Raw genomic sequence first — 17,734 nt, forward strand, 5'->3', positions numbered from 1 at the left:
AGGATAATACACACAGTGATGTCACAGTACAGGATAATACACACAGTGATGTCACAGTACAGAGATAATACACAGTGATGTCACAGTACAGGATAATACACACAGTGATGTCACAGTACAGGGATAATACACACAGTGATGTCACAGTACAGAGATAATACACACAGTGATGTCACAGTACAGGATAATACACAGTGATGTCACAGTACAGGATAATACACACAGTGATGTCACAGTACAGGGATAATACACACAGTGATGTCACAGTACAGGATAATACACACAGTGATGTCACAGTACAGGGATAATACACACAGTGATGTCACAGTACAGGGATAATACACACAGTGATGTCACAGTACAGGATAATACACAGTGATGTCACAGTACAGGATAATACACACAGTGATGTCACAGTACAGGATAATACACACAGTGATGTCACAGTACAGGGATTATACTGACTATGACATCATAGCACAGGAGTAATGCACACACAAAAAGTGTATTGTGACATCACAGCATATGAAGATAGTAATTATAATGATGTCACATGTATCCATTATTAGTAATTGCACCCTAGAACTGACCGCTCTTAGTTGCTGGACCCCGTAGACGTTGCTATACCTGCCCATGTGTATCCATTAAGGCAATTTCAGTGAATAAGGACGGACACCCGCTGGCCCATCTTAGGCTGCAGATACGTCCACCACAGAGCGGATCCGATAAGTGGAAACACCCAGAAGGTGTGAACTTAGTGCAAATGCGACAGTCATAGACAATACAGCGCAGCCCAGACAGACACAACGTAACAGACAGACATTATTCTGGGCTGCAGCATTGGTTTATGGGGACAGATTATGAAGGTGCTGTTAATGTAAAGATGGTGGATAGTCACCTTGAAGAGTGCATCCCCGTCTTATCTCTGGGCCTCCTAAGGAAATCTGCAGGCAGCTAGTTGGGGACGTCGTATTGGCATCCTGCATTCTTCAGCACCTATGGAGACAGAAGGAGTCGGATGGTTACTCGGCTTTCATTCTGGTTGCAATAAATATTTCAATTGTTCTTTACTTAATAAACTTGGAGTCAACAAACACGACCTGAGCCCCAAAGCCAAGACGTTCTACAGCCATCAGAATAGTCAATGGTTTGCAAATTAGAAGCTCTTAAAGGGAATTTCAGGGGTAAAACAATTGATTTAATATCTTAAGGGTACCAATATCTGATCTGTGGGGGTTCCGGCACCTAACACCCCAACGATCAGCTGTCCTCAGAATGTAACAGAAAACAGTGCTGTTCTGTGTGTAGTGGTCAGATCAGGTACTGCAGATCAGCTCCCATGGAGAATGGCGCCGCCTGCTTCCTGCTCCGTTCTCTGCAGACTTTCTGTGTTCGCGGATTTTCCCGCAGTGCAGTTTTGCTTTGTGGGGTCTTAGGGCATACATTATATTAATGATATAATCTGTATATATGTTCCGGTACATTCCAGATCATCCAGTTCTCGCTCTGTAGGGTTGTCGCTCCGGACCATAAGCATGGCTGACCGCCGTATGCTACATGTGTAAATGAGGGGACACAAGCGCTCGCGACATTCTATTTTTCACAGCAATTTTCAGCAGAAACTAATTCATTGAGAATCAATTAAAATAAATCAGTTCCAGTTAACTCATTAAGTCTCGTCCGTGTTGTATCGACATGTTCCGGAAAGCCACGAAAACACGACTGTAATTGACTTGTGTCTCATGGTAACATGCCCGGGAAATATCTGGTGCACACGTATGTACATAGGAGACAGAAGGTGAGGTTATATACTATGGATGTGTATCCTACTAATATTACAAAGGTGAAGGTATGTGTATTTGGATGTTTGTGGGTTTGGATGTTTGTTCCTCAATCACACCTACACGGGCGAACGGATTTGTCTGAAAATGCGCACATACATACCCGGATTGAACGATAGGCTACATGGAATTCCCGTACACCACCGCAATTCGCTCCTGTGCACGGTGCTTCTCACGGTTCAATTCGCTGCAGGACCTGGCGCGCTGTAGGACCTGGGATGACGTCATCCCAGCCCCTTCAGCAGCTCACCTGATTGGGTGCCGCTTCTCTATGTGGGCGGAGTTATCGTCCGGCCGCCGTCCACACCAATATGGCGTCTCTGAGAGGTCCGGAGCGTCCTGCACAAGGGCCTCTACTCTGGGGAAGTGACAAGTCCATACGCTGCCCCACCTGTGTGGCCTCACCACGGGATCGCAGTACTCTGCCGTGGCCGGACAGGGGTCGCCTGCGCCGCGCCCTGGAACACCGGTTCGGCCAGCTGTCCCGCAGTGTCTGCCGTCTCTGAACACTACAAGTCAGAACATCGGTGCACGGGAAGCCCAGGATGTGGTGAGGACGGGACCACAGGTTGGTAGGGGGAAAGGGGACACACGGTCAACAGGGTCTGGTGGGGGGAAATGGGGGCACGGGGTAGGTAAGACGGGGGAAGTGGGCATGGGGTAGGAGGAAGGAGTGACCACATGGCGAAGCGGGTAGGGAGAAAGGGGGGTGGCGGGCGCCAGGAGGGAGAGGAGGTAAAGAGTTCCAGCGAGCCGCAGGGTGGGGGGGCACGGGGTAGGTAAGACAGGGGAAGGGGGCATGGGGTAGGGGGAAAAAGGGGGCATTGAGTAGGTAACACAGGAGAAGGAGGCATGGGGTTAGGGGGGGGAAGGGGGCATGTTCCTGGGGGGCAAATGGGCACAGGGTAGGAGGAAGGAGTGACCACATGGCGAAGCGGGTAGGGAGAAAGGGGGGTGGCGGGTGCCAGGAGGGAGAGGAGGTAAACAGTTCCAGCGGGCCGCAGGATGGGCCCCGAGGGTCCATGGACCCACAGGTGTAGGAAGGGCCCACTGCGGACACAAGGCAAAGGAACAAGCCTGCGCACCGCTCTAGGTGGGTCCCGCAGGGGGTCAGGTTTCCACGGACGAAGTTGCGGGTAAAAGCTAGTTATTATATATTATGGACATAGCGGCATTAAAAGTGCATCCTCTGTATCTGGTGCCCGTGTACTTACAGGGGTTACATACTAATAACCTTAGGATATGTCATTAATATTAATATCCGCTGCCTCCACCATTCCATTGCCACCAATCTAATGGTCTCTTCTGGCCTTGGTTGATGTGACCCACAAGACCATTGACCTCATCGGTGATACAGAACGACCAACAAAGACTGGAGGCGGCAATATGGCGCTGCAATGGTGGGAGTCGTGCAGAGTCATCCGCTTTCAGGATAAAACCTTTCCACCATGAATTGAGGACAGTTTTAGACTCCAACCCGATATGAAACGGACATTGGACCCGCTCGCTTCTCACTACGGTCTATTCCTTATGTGACATTACTGAGGATGACAGCGGTGAAGCTTATAAGATGAACATGTCATATACATATAAGAGCAGTCTGGTGCCCAATGGAATTATATTGATCAGTTTTCATTAATATGTTCACTGTTTGTATCAAAAGTAACATCGATGGAATGTAAGATGTGACAGAAGTATCAACAATAACTGTATATTAATATAATACAGTATATAAAGCAGGTACATAACTTATACTGATATATATATATATCCAGGTGTAGAATGATGGAACTGATATATTATCCATCATTCCAATGTCCTGGAAATCTGCAGCAATGTTCTGGATTGTAACGTTCTCTCCACTTTCTGGCGTTGTATTCGTCTTCTCTCTTTCTATATTTGTCTAGCACCGGGCACTTGGGATTCCTGGGCCAGACATACTGCATTACATAGGTGCTGTATACACTGACACTGCTCATGTTGTGAGGCAAAAGCAAGACCTGTCAATCCCCGTCATAGAGAAGGCTGGATCCCGATCCCACAACTGTCTATCTCCTAATCACATTTCAGGGCAAACTGGCTCATCTAAAGAAATGCAATATTTTGCATTCTCTTTTTCCTTAAAAATGCAAGAAATATCCTCTGCTTGGAGCGTAAATACCATTTCACAGATGGCACTGATTCAGTTACTGTGTATGAAATTCATTTTGTACACAGTATGCAGACAGACAGTTCAAAAGAGATCTGAAGGCTCTATTAGTATGCAGAACAAGGGTCCCCTGGCAATAGCTGTGACCAGCACTGGAGAGAGATAAGCCAAGCACGAACATGTGGATGGAGCTGCAAGAAGCTCAGACGGGCCAAGATTTATCTGTTTGTTTTTCTTGCTTATCCTTCACGGGAAGTGTACTGGACATACAGCATCATCATCATCCTCACCATGGATAGAACCTCCCTACCATCAGACTCCAATGTGACCTCCACTGTATACGAGGTGAAGGACATCATCTCCCATTACCTGGCCCACATCATTTCTAGCCCCACAAAACCTCCTCTATCACCATCTCATGCCATAGTCATACAATCATCTCCAAGATTTCCCCGTGCATCTGCAACTCTTTGAAATATTCTACCCCAACATGTCAGACGGACCCCGACCCCCTGACTAAAACTTGCAAATGAACCCTGAAAATCCAGGCAAGCTACACCCTACAGTAAGTGCGCTGCCTCTGCAATCCCTTCCGAGCAGCTTCTCCCCTCACCTGGTCTCCATCCACCAGCCCTTGTAGATACCATCTACATCTTGTTAGTTCTGTGTCGTATTCTCCTTGTTCTTGTCCTATGTATTATCTTTATATGTCCAGTGCCAGGTATTAATGGTGGTGTAAAATAATTAGCAATTCTAATGTGTGTGCTGTAGCTGAGACTAGTTTTAGATGAAGGAACCTGGGGGCCGCACGGTGGCTCTGTGGTTAGCACTGCAGCGCTGGAGTCCTGGTGTTCAAATCCCGCCAAGGGCATAAAACCATCTGCAAGGAGCTTGTACTGTATGTTCTCCCCGTGTTTGCATGGAGGAGAAACAGAAACACTTTATCTCTTATTCAGGATGGAATCTAGGGGAACCAGGCGCATCACATTTCCAATAATTTATTGCAGAAAACTGGAGTAACACCGGAAATCTATGCAAGACCTTGATCAATGTGGATTTAAATTTGGCGTCCAGGACGTCCCCATGGCGGAGCCTTGTAATAATTCTAATGTGTCTTAATAGATTAGGGCACAAAGTGCCATCATGAATACATCATACTAAAATATTTCCTCTGCAGACCCAATGAGTTGCATTTAGAGCCCGGGAGCCGAATGTCACACACAGATCACCAGCGGCTGGTGGACGCCGAATAACTCAGGGACTATTAGCAGGACTCCGGCTAGTGCGGAGGTGGCCGTGTTATATCGGGTAAACCCAAATTGTTCTTTATCGACTGTACATTGACATAAATGCCTATAGATTATACTATAAGTAATTTTTTTCAAGTTATACCTCATGCCTTGGGCTATGGCCGGGATTCACTTTTTGTTTTGCTCTGATGAAATAAATTAAAAGTTAAGCAACTGATTAAAATATTGCTGGGCGATGTGACTGGACGTGCGACAGAAGCCGAAGATTCTCCATTATCCACCAGACTTTAATATTTCACCGGATCCCTTATTTACACTAATAATCCCCTTTGCATTCTTACATATATTGCTCTGGCAGAACTGCCCAAAGCGCCTAGAGATTTCTAGCAAATTCTATTCATCTTCTCTTTCTGTAGAAGCAATTGACATGATAAAGTCACCCACTCCATTAGAGTCATCCACACATTACAACGTCACGCTGAAGCGAACATATGTCAGCAAGTGACTGGCAATAGTGGAACATATGCATTTAATAATTGCAGCAGATGTAACATGTTCCTTGCCCTGTTCCCTGTGTGTTGTCTTCTAATAGAAATACAGCAGCCGATAAATGACTTATAAGCACCGTATGATGCCGAGTTCTGGCCACTACAGGTTATGGTTATCGGAGTATTGACAAGAGATCCCAGGGCTGAGTAACATTGTCCGAGCCTTGGCCGTCCATTTAATACAGACTTGTACGAACAAGGTGCATAACAGAATGATAACTAGTAAAGGTTAAGAAAGACTCCAAGTTGTGTTAATGCAGTGTTTCTGGCCATAATATCTTGGTGTCTTACAGTAGGTTTCATTTCATCCAAATAAAGAGCACCTGCTTGTAAAAATCGTTGCATGCCCATTCCAGCTGCGGAATTGCAAGCATTTAGGCAAAAACCGCAGCAGCGTTGCATTGCATCATGATTTTTCAACCAAGTTTTGCAAATCGCAGCGTGTCTGTTTTGTCTATTTCTCCACAAAGTGGGAATAGTGTTTTTTCTACAGCATTTGCACCAAGTGGTTTTCCACTTTGACATTCCCTACTTGAAGGGTTCTTTGACGATAAGCTGATCGCAAAGTGTCGGGACCTCCAGCGAGTCGTGGGAAAACCTGATAGTAAGGGGTTAACTTCTTCATAGGTTTTCCCATGAACATAACCATTTCCAAATTTGCAAGCAATTAAAAGTGAAACATTTTTGCAAATATAAATAATTTACTATTTTGCAGCGTTTTGCAGATTTAAGGTCCTGTTATTGGGTGGCTGTAAAGAGAAACACATGCTTGGGCTAAAATAAACCTGTATATTGTTCTTGTATACAGTGTCCAATGCTATATATTATCCAATGTATCCCTATTGACCCATTAGTTGCTGCACAGATGGGCAGACCATTCCAATGGTGTATATACAGCCCAATATATCCAATGTTACCTGCCACCCACTCCCCAAGCCATATATACCACCCAATGGCATTGTATCTATAAATAACCTATTGCTCTGTGGTGCGATGGGTGCAAATATCGGAGCAGATTCACGACTCTAGTCAGCTAATGTAATAGTCATGTATTTCCAGGAGAACAAACATATATGGTGCACATAGTGACTGAGCGGAGAATCTTTAGTGCAAATGTAGCATGATGTGTGTTATATATAGCGGATCCAGTCTGACATTATACACGGATGTCAATGGCAACAACATGCCAATCGATCTGATGCTCAGCTCAAGACTATTCCTTGGTGGCCTGACCTGGAAAACCTCGGCTCCTCCATGGTAGGAATACAGGCGATGGATCAGAGCAGATTCATCATAATCGATGCTGCAGATTATTCTCAGAACCATTGCCGCTTTACAATATCTGGATGAAATTAAAAGACCAGCCTAAGAAGGGGTTAACTCGCTACTATCATAGAAATCCATTCCCTCCTCTACCGTGCGTTGCTTATTATTCCGGTTTCTTAGGTGGCAGCGGGACCTTCGGGCCCCCTGTGACCCCGGGGCCAGGCTCTCTACAACCCCCCATAGCTACGTTCCTACATTCCTTCTTATGATGTTAACAACATGAGATCCCATTAAAAAAATACATTTTTTTTTGGAATGTTTTCTATATTCCGTCTATGGGGAATTGTGATGGTAAGAAATGAGGCTTCTCCTCTGCCATTGAGAGTATAAGATCCGTCCTTACCCCGGTCGGCTGGCCTATAACAGATTCATTCCCTGGTTTACATGGTATTTCCATTCCCACCCGTTTGCTACATTTAACCTATTTTCTAATACTATGTGGTTCGCCTTCCCCCTACACAACTGCTTATCACAGTAATGTAGTCATTGGATTATAGAGGTTTAATAAAATCAATGGACTTTTATTCGGATTCAAGGATTTCATGCAGAGAGACAAAACTTTGATTTTTCACATATTTTTTTTTCTTCTAGTTATAGAGATGCTTGCAAAAAAAAAAAAAAAGAGAAAAACACAAAAATCACTCCCAGTAGACCCGGAGAAAAAGCAATAGAAGTCAGCAGGGGTCAGTCTCTGGCAGAGCTAGTGGGAGAAGTGTAACTCCTGCTGACCTCCTTCCCGGCTCATGGACCAATTAGCTGCAATTCTGCCTATTAGTTGTGGAAAATGCAGAACAATTATGGAGAAACACAACAGCTTGCACGCAGAATACACAGCAGAGACGGAGCTGCCAATCACTGCCGTACCCCCCCACGTTCCAAGCACACAGCACAGCAATGTTACAATCCCAGATGTCCTGTTTTTTGCTTTGTGAATGCTGTTGAAATGAATTGCAATAAAAATGAATTGAAACAAGTTGATACAAAGTTCTTAAATCCTACGCCACGCTCAATTCCGTCTCCATGATCTCGCAATGGCTTATCGGTAGTTGTTAAGGGTTAAGGCTACTACAAGGAAACATTTGTAATTCTACCATTGTGAAGACAAGGGATAGAAATGTAACTTGGAATAAGATCAACAACCTGGACATTGTTGCCAATTGGCGCGATGTACTGTATACAATAGGAGCAAACATCTAGTAACTTATCTGGGGCCGGGGATTCCGGATCTTATACAATGTCCTGTTTAATTTCACCCATTCTGTCGTCCCTATAATACGCTAGAGTAAATAGAAGTAAATGAAGATAGATATATATCCTACTAGCTGGTACCCGCGACTTGGTCTGCGGTGATTGTAGCAGTGGGTATATACAGGCGCGGGTAAGGTTTCCGTACTGTGTATAAGGTCTGGGATATGAAATGTAACTTTGTATCTTGTTTTTGCTGTAATTCAGAGAATACGTGAGACTTTTGTGTTGGATGTAATTTGTATTGGAGCTGCTATACGGTGTTGGTATAAACTTTACTTAGTGACTTTGGGACAGAGGTATTTGAAGTTAACCCTTTCCCGCCGATGGCATTTTTTGATTTTCGTTTTTGACTCCCCTCCTTCTAAATCCCATAACTTTTTTATTTCTCCGCTCCCAGAGTCATATGAGGTCTTAATTTTTCCTGGGACAAATTTTTCTTCCTGATGCCACCATTATTTATTCTATATAATGTACTGGGAAGCAGGGAAAAAATTCAGAATGGGGTGGATTTGAAGAAAAAATGCATTTCTGCGACTTTCTTACGGGCTTTGGTTTTACGGCGTTCACTGTGCAACCAAAATGACATGTCCCCTGTATTCTGTGTTTCGTTATGATACCGGGGATACCAAATTTCTATGGTTTTATTGACATTTTGACCCCTTAAAAAAATCCAAAACTGTGTTAAAAAATTATTTTTTGAAAAGTCGCCATATTCCGACAGGCGTAACTTTTTTATACGAGCGTGTACGGGGATGTATAGGGTGTCTTTTTTTGCGGGACCGGGTGTACTTTGTAGTTCTACCATTTTCGGGAAATGTTATTGCTTTGATCACTTTTTATTCAAATTTTAATCAGAATCAAAACAGTGAAAAAATGGTGGTTTGGCACTTTTGACCATTTTTCCTGCTACAGCGTTTAATGAACAGGAAAAATATTTGTATAGCTTTGTAGAGCGGGCGATTTCGGACGCGGGGATACCTAACATGTATGTGTTTCACAGTTTTTAACTACTTTTATATGTGTTCTAGGGAAAGGGGGGGATTTGAATTTTTAATCCTTTTTATTTATTTTTTTTACTTTTTTTAAACTTTTTTTTTTTGCATTTATTAGACCGCCTAGGGGTGTTGACATGGGTGGGCGGTGTCGCGGATTGTCAGAGCGGTGGGGGTCGGCAAACATCACTGCTCCGGAGTGTTAAAGAGCGCCTCCTGGAGTATCGTTAAGGTGAGGGGCAAAGTGGTAAAGTATATGTATATGAGATTGTGTGGGGTTAGGGGCGAGGCTGTAGAGGGCAATATGAATTTTGTGGCTTGCTATGGTCCAAAGTGTGTGAGATTGCAGAGATGGTGATGTGAGTTTGGGTTTTGTGGGGGTCCTGGCACAAACGTATGTGCGCTATTGTGACGAAAAGTAGCCTATTGCGCAATGGGGTGTAGTGACTATGTTTGTGGAAAATTTCAGCTAAATCGGTGGAGTGGTTTTTCCGTGATTGAGGAACAAACATCCGAACATGCAAACATCCAAACACACAAACTTTCACATTTATAATATTAATAGGATAAACCTGTAATGTAGATTCATGTAGAAAGGAAGGCAACCCACCCCCTCAAAAGACATTTATATATGGCCCCATATTGTGTGAAATTTAAATAGGGAATATCCCTGGATCAACATCTCATCCCAAAATACTAATTGCCATTTAAGAATGGACCCGGGCCCCTCTTGTACATGTATCCCATGTCATTGAGTTCCAGCGAGGTTGACATCTGCGTTGGGCGCTCCAGTGTTTAGCACGGACTACAGAGAGTATAACTATACTGAATCCAACAGCCAAGACTGCTTAGGATAGGTAGGGGCTAGAGAAAAAATTCCAACTGGGCTAGAGTGAGAGAAAAGCCCAACATGGACGGTAAAAATGGCTGAAAACCTGACGGACCCCCTTATAGTCTATGGTTCAGCCGTCAGATCTCCATGATGGACAAAGGTCATTCATCTTTACAGGTAGAGATGACTCCTGTTGGACGGATCTGATCTGGTCAACGATAACAAGATATTGATACCCAACAGCATTAAGCTGGAGCAGAGTACAAAGATCTGCAGCGATGGTTTCCCGTCCATAAGACGTAAGACGGCAGAGTAGCGCCCACGTTGTCGTATTCTTCTGTAGTTACTGGCTCTCCGGTCACGAGGGATCAATAGATGGAACAGATGTTACAAAGTATCCATTTTATTTTGATGATTAATGCAAAGGAATGTATAAGAATGTCGAATCCTCTACATGGCGGTGGAGGTGGCACAAGAGTTAAGTTGGTATTACCGCCACGCCGTCTCCAGTATCTGGTTACCATGGTAATGAAGCCACTTTGCCCGCTCAGAATAGTTCATCATGATTAGTGTAAATCTGGGGTCTTTGGCCCTTGTTGGCTTCAAACTGTTCAGCGCAGAATCATTTGTGAAGGCAGGTAATCGCTGAGGAGCAGGAGGTGATGTCATTACTCCCAAATCTGGCGTACCTCCGCCCTACCATTGGCGGGGGTAGGGAAACAAACCCGTCCTCAATGCTCCACCCTACCCGGGGAGACGCCATGTATAACAATTATCATCGTCCTCCCAGGAAGCTAACGAGAAAAGTTATACGAGCAGGAGAAAGTCCACCGCCTTCCGTAACACTGACAGAACATTGCCGGAACGCAGCCAGTCTCCTGTAATTGGAGAACGTTGCGGCCTTCGCTTATATTGGAAGCCACATGGATCTGACAGATAATAGATACCACCGGCGCCTGACAAACCCAATAGACTTATCGTAGGGTCTCGATGTCTCTCGCCAGGAAAATGTTGCGACATGACGTGTTACTCGTTCCATCACATGCGTTGGAAGTTAGTGGAAGCTCTTAATAGAGCCTCTGACGGCAGTGTGAACAGAGCCTTAACCTAATATGTGGCAACACTATGGGGGGACTGATGAAGACCAGAGTCTACACCTGCTACAAACTAACTAAGTGTAACATCTTTGCCCGTTCAGGCCTCTGCGTCATCCTCCGGTCACATGCTACGGTCCATGCTCTTGTTGTTTTAACATAGATGAGTATTCGTTGCAGTGTACCAGTCCAGCCAGTGTCATTACTTTCTCTGGTTAACATTAGTAACGATTTGATTGCCATCCTTCCTTGCCAACGAGCCCGAGACGGATTCCTTATTACCTTTCTATAGTTTCCCAGCCCTCTCTTGGATGTTTGCTATCTCTGAGCGTGCTCGCTATATTCTGTTTGCTGATTATATATTTCTGTCCTTTTCCCTTTGACTATTCTTCTGGTTCTGATTCTGTACTTTACTGCCCATTTGGTTCTGACTCCTGGCTCTCTTGGCTACCTCTGTCTGTTTGTCTTGTCTGTGTTTTGTGCTCCACTCGTATTATGGGAAGGGACCGTCGCCCAGTTGTCCTCTAGCACCTAGGGCAGTTGAGGCAAATAGGTAGGGACTGGGGGAGGGTCAAGCATTAGGACTCATCTTCTCTGTCATTTCCCTCCCCTCAGGTTCCTGCAGCAGTTACTGGGGAATTGCTTAACTGGCAATTCCCTAATACTTAGACTCAAGCTCTGGTAGAGGGAACACCAGAGGTACAACCTCGGGGATTAATACTGGCATTGAAAAATGGAGTCTTCATAAATCTTCCCTAAAGAATACACAGGGGTAGGTTGAGTAAATGGGGGTAAATTGGGTACATGGGGGATAAGTTAAGTACAGAGGTGTAAGTTCAGTACAGGGGGGTAAGTTGAGTACATGGGGGTAAATTGAGTGCATAGGGGGTAAGTTTAGTACAGAGGGGTATGTTGAGTACATGGTGGTAAATTGAGTGCAGAGGTGTAAGTTGAGCACGGGGGGGGGGGTAAGTTGAGTACAGAGGGGTATGTTGAGTACATGGTGGTAAATTGAGTACAGAGGTGTAAGTTGAGCACGGGGGGTAAGTTGAGTACAGGGGGGTATGTTGAGTACATGGTGCGGTAAGTTGAGTACAGAGGGGTAAGTTGAGTACAGAGGTGTAAGTTGAGCATGGGGGGTAAGTTGAGTACAGGGGGGTATGTTGAGTACATGGTGGGGTAAGTTGTGTACAGAGGTGTAAGTTGAGCATGGGGGGTAAGTTGAGTACAGGGGGGTATGTTGAGTACATGGTGGTAAATTGAGTACAGGGGGGTAAGCTGAGTACATGGGGGGTAAGTTGAGTACAGAGGGGTAAGTTGAGCACAAGGGGTATATTGCTGCCAAGCAACTCTGATGACTTATCTACCAGGGAAGGATTCACTATGCCCGATGGCCCACATCATCTGTCGGGGAAGACTTGCATGGTACCCATTTCATATAATATAACTGTACAATCCCACTGAAAGTAACTTTTAACTTAAAGCACTGGGGCCATAAGTCTGTTCTAAATGAAGTTGTCTTCTGCCAGATCCTTGTTATATCAGTGCCGGGGCCCCGAGGGGAATCCTCTGTACTCTGCTGGTCTCGTCCAGTCCTGGATAATACATTGGTGCACAATATGGTCATGTAGCGTATATGTGCTTCTATGTAACTGGTCACATAGGTGGTCTCATCTACAGTAAGAACATATTAACTATTCCTTTTCCAGGGGGTCAAGCAAACAAAAACAATGTATATGGCACATAGTCTTACTATGGGAATCAATAGTTGACATGTACATAGAGTAGAGTTCCACATCCGCCATGTACACGGGCAATGTAAAAACTAGTTTACAACAACATTATATTTTACTTTGTTCAGAAATGATATTGGAAACTAATGTAAAGCAAAAGTGAGCAAATTATTGACGGAGCAGGCAAAGACGGCTGTATCCTGCGACACCGATCTGGCAGGACTTGGCACTGAAGCAGTTAAAAGAAGAAATGTGAAAAATTCATAATGCATGAATGCAATGAACTCGATCAATGCAACCATGCAGAATGCAAGAGGGCATGAAATCTGGCCTATCTGTATTACAGAGAATTTAATGTGTCATATTACCGTGCCCTCTGAAAATCATAGCAATATTATAGGATTTACTCCTGGGTAACCTGAATAGCAGCCTCATTTGTAATAACCCACATGCACTGAGCTCTAATGAATGTCGTACACTGGGAATTCAGGTCTGCTCCATGGCTGGGGGGAAGGGAGGAGGAAAATCTGTATCAAACGGCATAGTCAGGCAGAAATCCACTTTATGCCCAAACTCCCCAGATCTTCAGATGTTCTGCAGTCAGCACAAAACCTGGAGTTCCCTTTGAGTCAGTACAGTAATAATAGATGCCGGTAACACTCGTGTGCTGGAAAATCTCCAGTATCCCAAGGCATGTCCTGCACGTTCTTACACTCCTGCCCTATAACATGCTCCATGTGCAATCCATCTATTACATGCATATAACATAATCACGTTCATTTAGTGATCAGTTTGCCTCTACTTCCCTATAGAAGAATAGTAACGGATCATCACAGTAATGGCATAATTCCCCTACACCATACATGGAGGGGGAGGAGGGATGTGCAGATGCCTGACACCTTTGGCGCTGCCCATCTCTGGGGAAAACAACAGATGATCATCCAAAAATATTCCAACGTTGCCAATCCTCTTTCTTCCTGAATAAACCGGCATCGGTTTTGATCTCCCCAAAACAATGGGACCTACAGACAAAAGGTCGTCTTAGCTACCCAGCCAGCAATGTGAGGAAAGCCTTGGAGGTGTCTTAGCCTAAAATGAGCGGGCGACACACTCGCCATTCATTCACAAAGGTCCTAAGTGCATCCAAGGGCAAAAATATCACAAATGTATCAGTAGAGTATCACAATGTATATAACATTGCACGTAGCTGTGCAGGCAAATATCTGCCTAGTGTGTGATTCCCAATATACGGTAAACTTGTATATCAATCTGTATAGCTACATATGGACCTGCAGCTTTATTTCAGTGTATGTGCAATAAAATACATTTAAAGGGTTCAACAACGCACTTGAAATTTAGCCCAAAGCCGTCACAATTACACTTGTCCCTGCAGCAATTCCCTTGACAAAAGTCATTTTGTGTCCGCTCCAGGATTCCATTATACTGTATTACTCAATGGTGCTATTATCTGATTAATGGCGACATTATCCGCACTCACTCTGGGCATACCCTGTAATATAGAAATATTATCTGAGCTACTTCTCCATAGATCCCCCTTAATGACACAATAAACTGCTTATTTACAAGATATTAATGTTTAGATATTATAAGCACAATAAGTAATGTACAGGGTGAAAAAACTATTGGATGTGAGGATGAGACGGGGCGGAGGGTGTGAGGGATGTGAGGATGAGACGGGGCGGAGGGTGTGAGGGATGTGAGGATGGGAAGGAGCGGAGGGTGTGAGGGATGTGAGGATGGGAAGGAGCGGAGGGTGTGAGGGATGTGAGGATGAGACGGGGTGGAGGGTGTGAGGGATGTGAGGATGAGACGGGGTGGAGGGTGTGAGGGATGTGAGGATGAGACGGGGCGGAGGGTGTGAGGGATGTGAGGATGAGACGGGGTGGAGGGTGTGAGGGATGTGAGGATGAGACGGGGCGGAGGGTGTGAGGGATGTGAGGATGAGACGGGGCGGAGGGTGTGAGGGATGTGAGGATGAGACGGGGTGGAGGGTGTGAGGGATGTGAGGATGAGACGGGGTGGAGGGTGTGAGGGATGTGAGGATGAGACGGGGTGGAGGGTGTGAGGGATGTGAGGATGAGACGGGGTGGAGGGTGTGAGGGATGTGAGGATGAGACGGGGCGGAGGGTGTGAGGGATGTGAAGATGAGAAGGGGTGGAGGGTGTGAGGGATGTGAGGATGAGATGGGGCGGAGGGTGTGAGGGATGTGAGGATGAGACGGGGCGGAGGGTGTGAGGATGAGAAGGGGTGGAGGGTGTGAGGGATGTGAGGATGAGAAGGGGCGGAGGATGTGAGGGATGTGAGGGTGAGAAGGGGCGGAGGGTGTGAGGGATGTGAGGATGAGAAGGGGCGGAGGGTGTGAGGGATGTGAGGATGAGACGGGGCGGAGGGTGTGAGGGATGTGAGGATGAGAAGGGGCGGAGGGATGTGAGGATGAGACGGGGCGCAGGGTGTGAGGGATGTGAGGATGAGAAGGGGCGGAGGGTGTGAGGGATGTGAGGATGAGACAGGGCGGAGGGTGTGAGGGATGTGAGGATGAGACGGGGCGGAGGGTGTGAGGGATGTGAGGATGAGACGGGGCGCAGGGTGTGAGGGATGTGAGGATGAGAAGGGGCGGAGGGTGTGAGGGATGTGAGGATGAGACGGGGGCGGAGGGTGTGAGGGATGTGAGAATGAGACGGGGCGGAGGGTGTGAGGGAGGTGAGGATGAGACGGGGCGGAGGGTGTGAGGATGAGACGGGGCGGAGGGTGTGAGGCATGTGGGGATGAGACGGGGCGCAGGGTGTGAGGGATGTGAGGATGAGACGGGGCGGAAGGTGTGAGGGATGTGAGGATGAGATGGGGCGGAGGGTGTGAGGGATGTGAGGATGAGACGAGGCGCAGGGTGTGAGGGATGTGAGGATGATAAGGGGCGGAGGGTGTGAGGGATGTGAGGATGAGACGGGGGCGGAGGGTGTGAGGGATGTGAGGATGAGACGGGGGCGGAGGGTGTGAGGGATGTGAGGATGAGACGGGGGCGGAGGGTGTGAGGGATGTGAGAATGAGACGGGGCGGAGGGTGTGAGGGATGTGAGGATGAGAAGGGGCGGAGGGTGTGAGGGATGTGAGGATGAGACGGGGCGGAGGGTGTGAGGGACGCTTCATTTCTCCAGTGGTGGCGCTGTAAAAGGACTGACCACTTTCTCCCAGTTGATCCTACAGACTACAGGATCATCAGGGAAACCTTATCACTAAAAGGGACTGTCCATAGCAGAAGGACGTGTATCTGGATCTTCCCACCCAAGAATAATTAACCCTTTCCTGCCACCGCCGCTGCCACTGAAAAGGGACATTCTTACTCAGACCAATAAAAAGGAAATCCATTTTGCAGTAAAGCTTATCTGAGAGGGAATTGATTCGTCTCAGGATGGAGATTATTGATTTTCTGCTCACTGCTTTCAGGGTAGAAGCAAGGAATAACACAAATATCTAAAGCGGCGGTGGGGACAAAGTCACATTTTGAGAGGGACGGACCAGGCACCTACAGCAAAGCAATCCCTAGAAAGGAGAATACCCGCTTTCATCCATATTCAGGAGCATGAACACAAGATGGTGAGCGCAGGGTCCTATCACGTGCGGCTTCTTCCAGGTCTCACCATTACTGCCACGTCTGAATTATAGTCTCACATCCCCCGTAGAATAATTCTATAAGGTCTTGGCGTGTGTAAGGCCATACCTGCAATGGCTAATATCCAGTTGTTAATTAATTCATCAATTTCTAGGAAGAATAACAAAGGAGTAAGGACAAGGCAGAGTTGTAAGAAACGAAATGTATGGCCAAGGAAAATATCATGATTTATTAAGAAAACCCATCTATAGCGAGGACTGGTCCGAATTACAAGAAATAACTGAGGAGGAAACAAGATGTCCATTCAAGTATCAAGATAAAGAAGCCAAAATTCCTCCATCTAGACATGAGCAGAAGATCCGAGTATCTTCTATATGGAACCTATAAGGTCTGTCCATAAGACGAGGCTGTAACGTCCTTGTACTAATGGTCAGATATACTGTATTACTATATATATTACTCATTAGGGCACTATTACTGTAATAATATAGTTTATAGTGCACCTATTAGTCGTAGGGGGCACTCATATTCAATGTGGGGGATGTATTAGGGCCAGACCCCATTGCACATGTAATTATCTGTAAGATCTGGGAAACCCGGGAGCTGAACCCTGCTCCAATCACATGACCTGAGGGTTGCAACGTTACCGGAACCCCGGGTCCATCAAAATGGACTAGGCAAGTGAATAAATATAACCCCTTAAGAACTTCCATGATGTGTTCCTTATACGACATGTAAGTGCTGAATACAATGGCGAATGTATCCATCTATACCTGTGAACATTCTATAGGGGCGGATTGGTTACATTCATTTCCGCTCCATCCCTCCGGAATATTCAGTTACGAATATTCAAATCTGCAGAATAGGAACAAAAAGAGCAGAATATCTGATGCATGTATGATTAATATAATCTGGGAGCTGAGGAGTTAATAATTTAGCCCGGGATTTATGGCCTCTGCCTGGGTCTTGGTCTCGCCTGTGCGATCAGCGGCGGTCCTGATGCTGTAGATCTGCACTGCAGTAATTCTACATGTGACCAAACACAAGCAAAACAATGCAGCCAGCTCCAGCGCGCTCCGGCAGCTGCTGGGCTA

The 17,734-nt window shown here is 45.9% G+C and overlaps 1 protein-coding gene across 1 annotated transcript in view; it reads right to left on the reverse strand.

Moving 5' to 3' along the window:
* Window positions 1-17,734, reverse strand: part of NEXMIF (neurite extension and migration factor) — a 295,924-nt gene that overhangs the window by 54,147 nt on the left and 224,043 nt on the right. The window contains exon 3 of the mRNA XM_075260374.1: window positions 899-996. Within this exon, the coding sequence (XP_075116475.1) occupies window positions 899-912 (14 nt within the window). The 5' untranslated portion in view covers window positions 913-996. The remainder of the gene's footprint in view (window positions 1-898; window positions 997-17,734) is intronic.

The sequence above is a fragment of the Leptodactylus fuscus genome, chromosome 11, assembly GCF_031893055.1.
Source record: "Leptodactylus fuscus isolate aLepFus1 chromosome 11, aLepFus1.hap2, whole genome shotgun sequence".
Classification (NCBI taxonomy): domain Eukaryota; kingdom Metazoa; phylum Chordata; class Amphibia; order Anura; family Leptodactylidae; genus Leptodactylus; species Leptodactylus fuscus.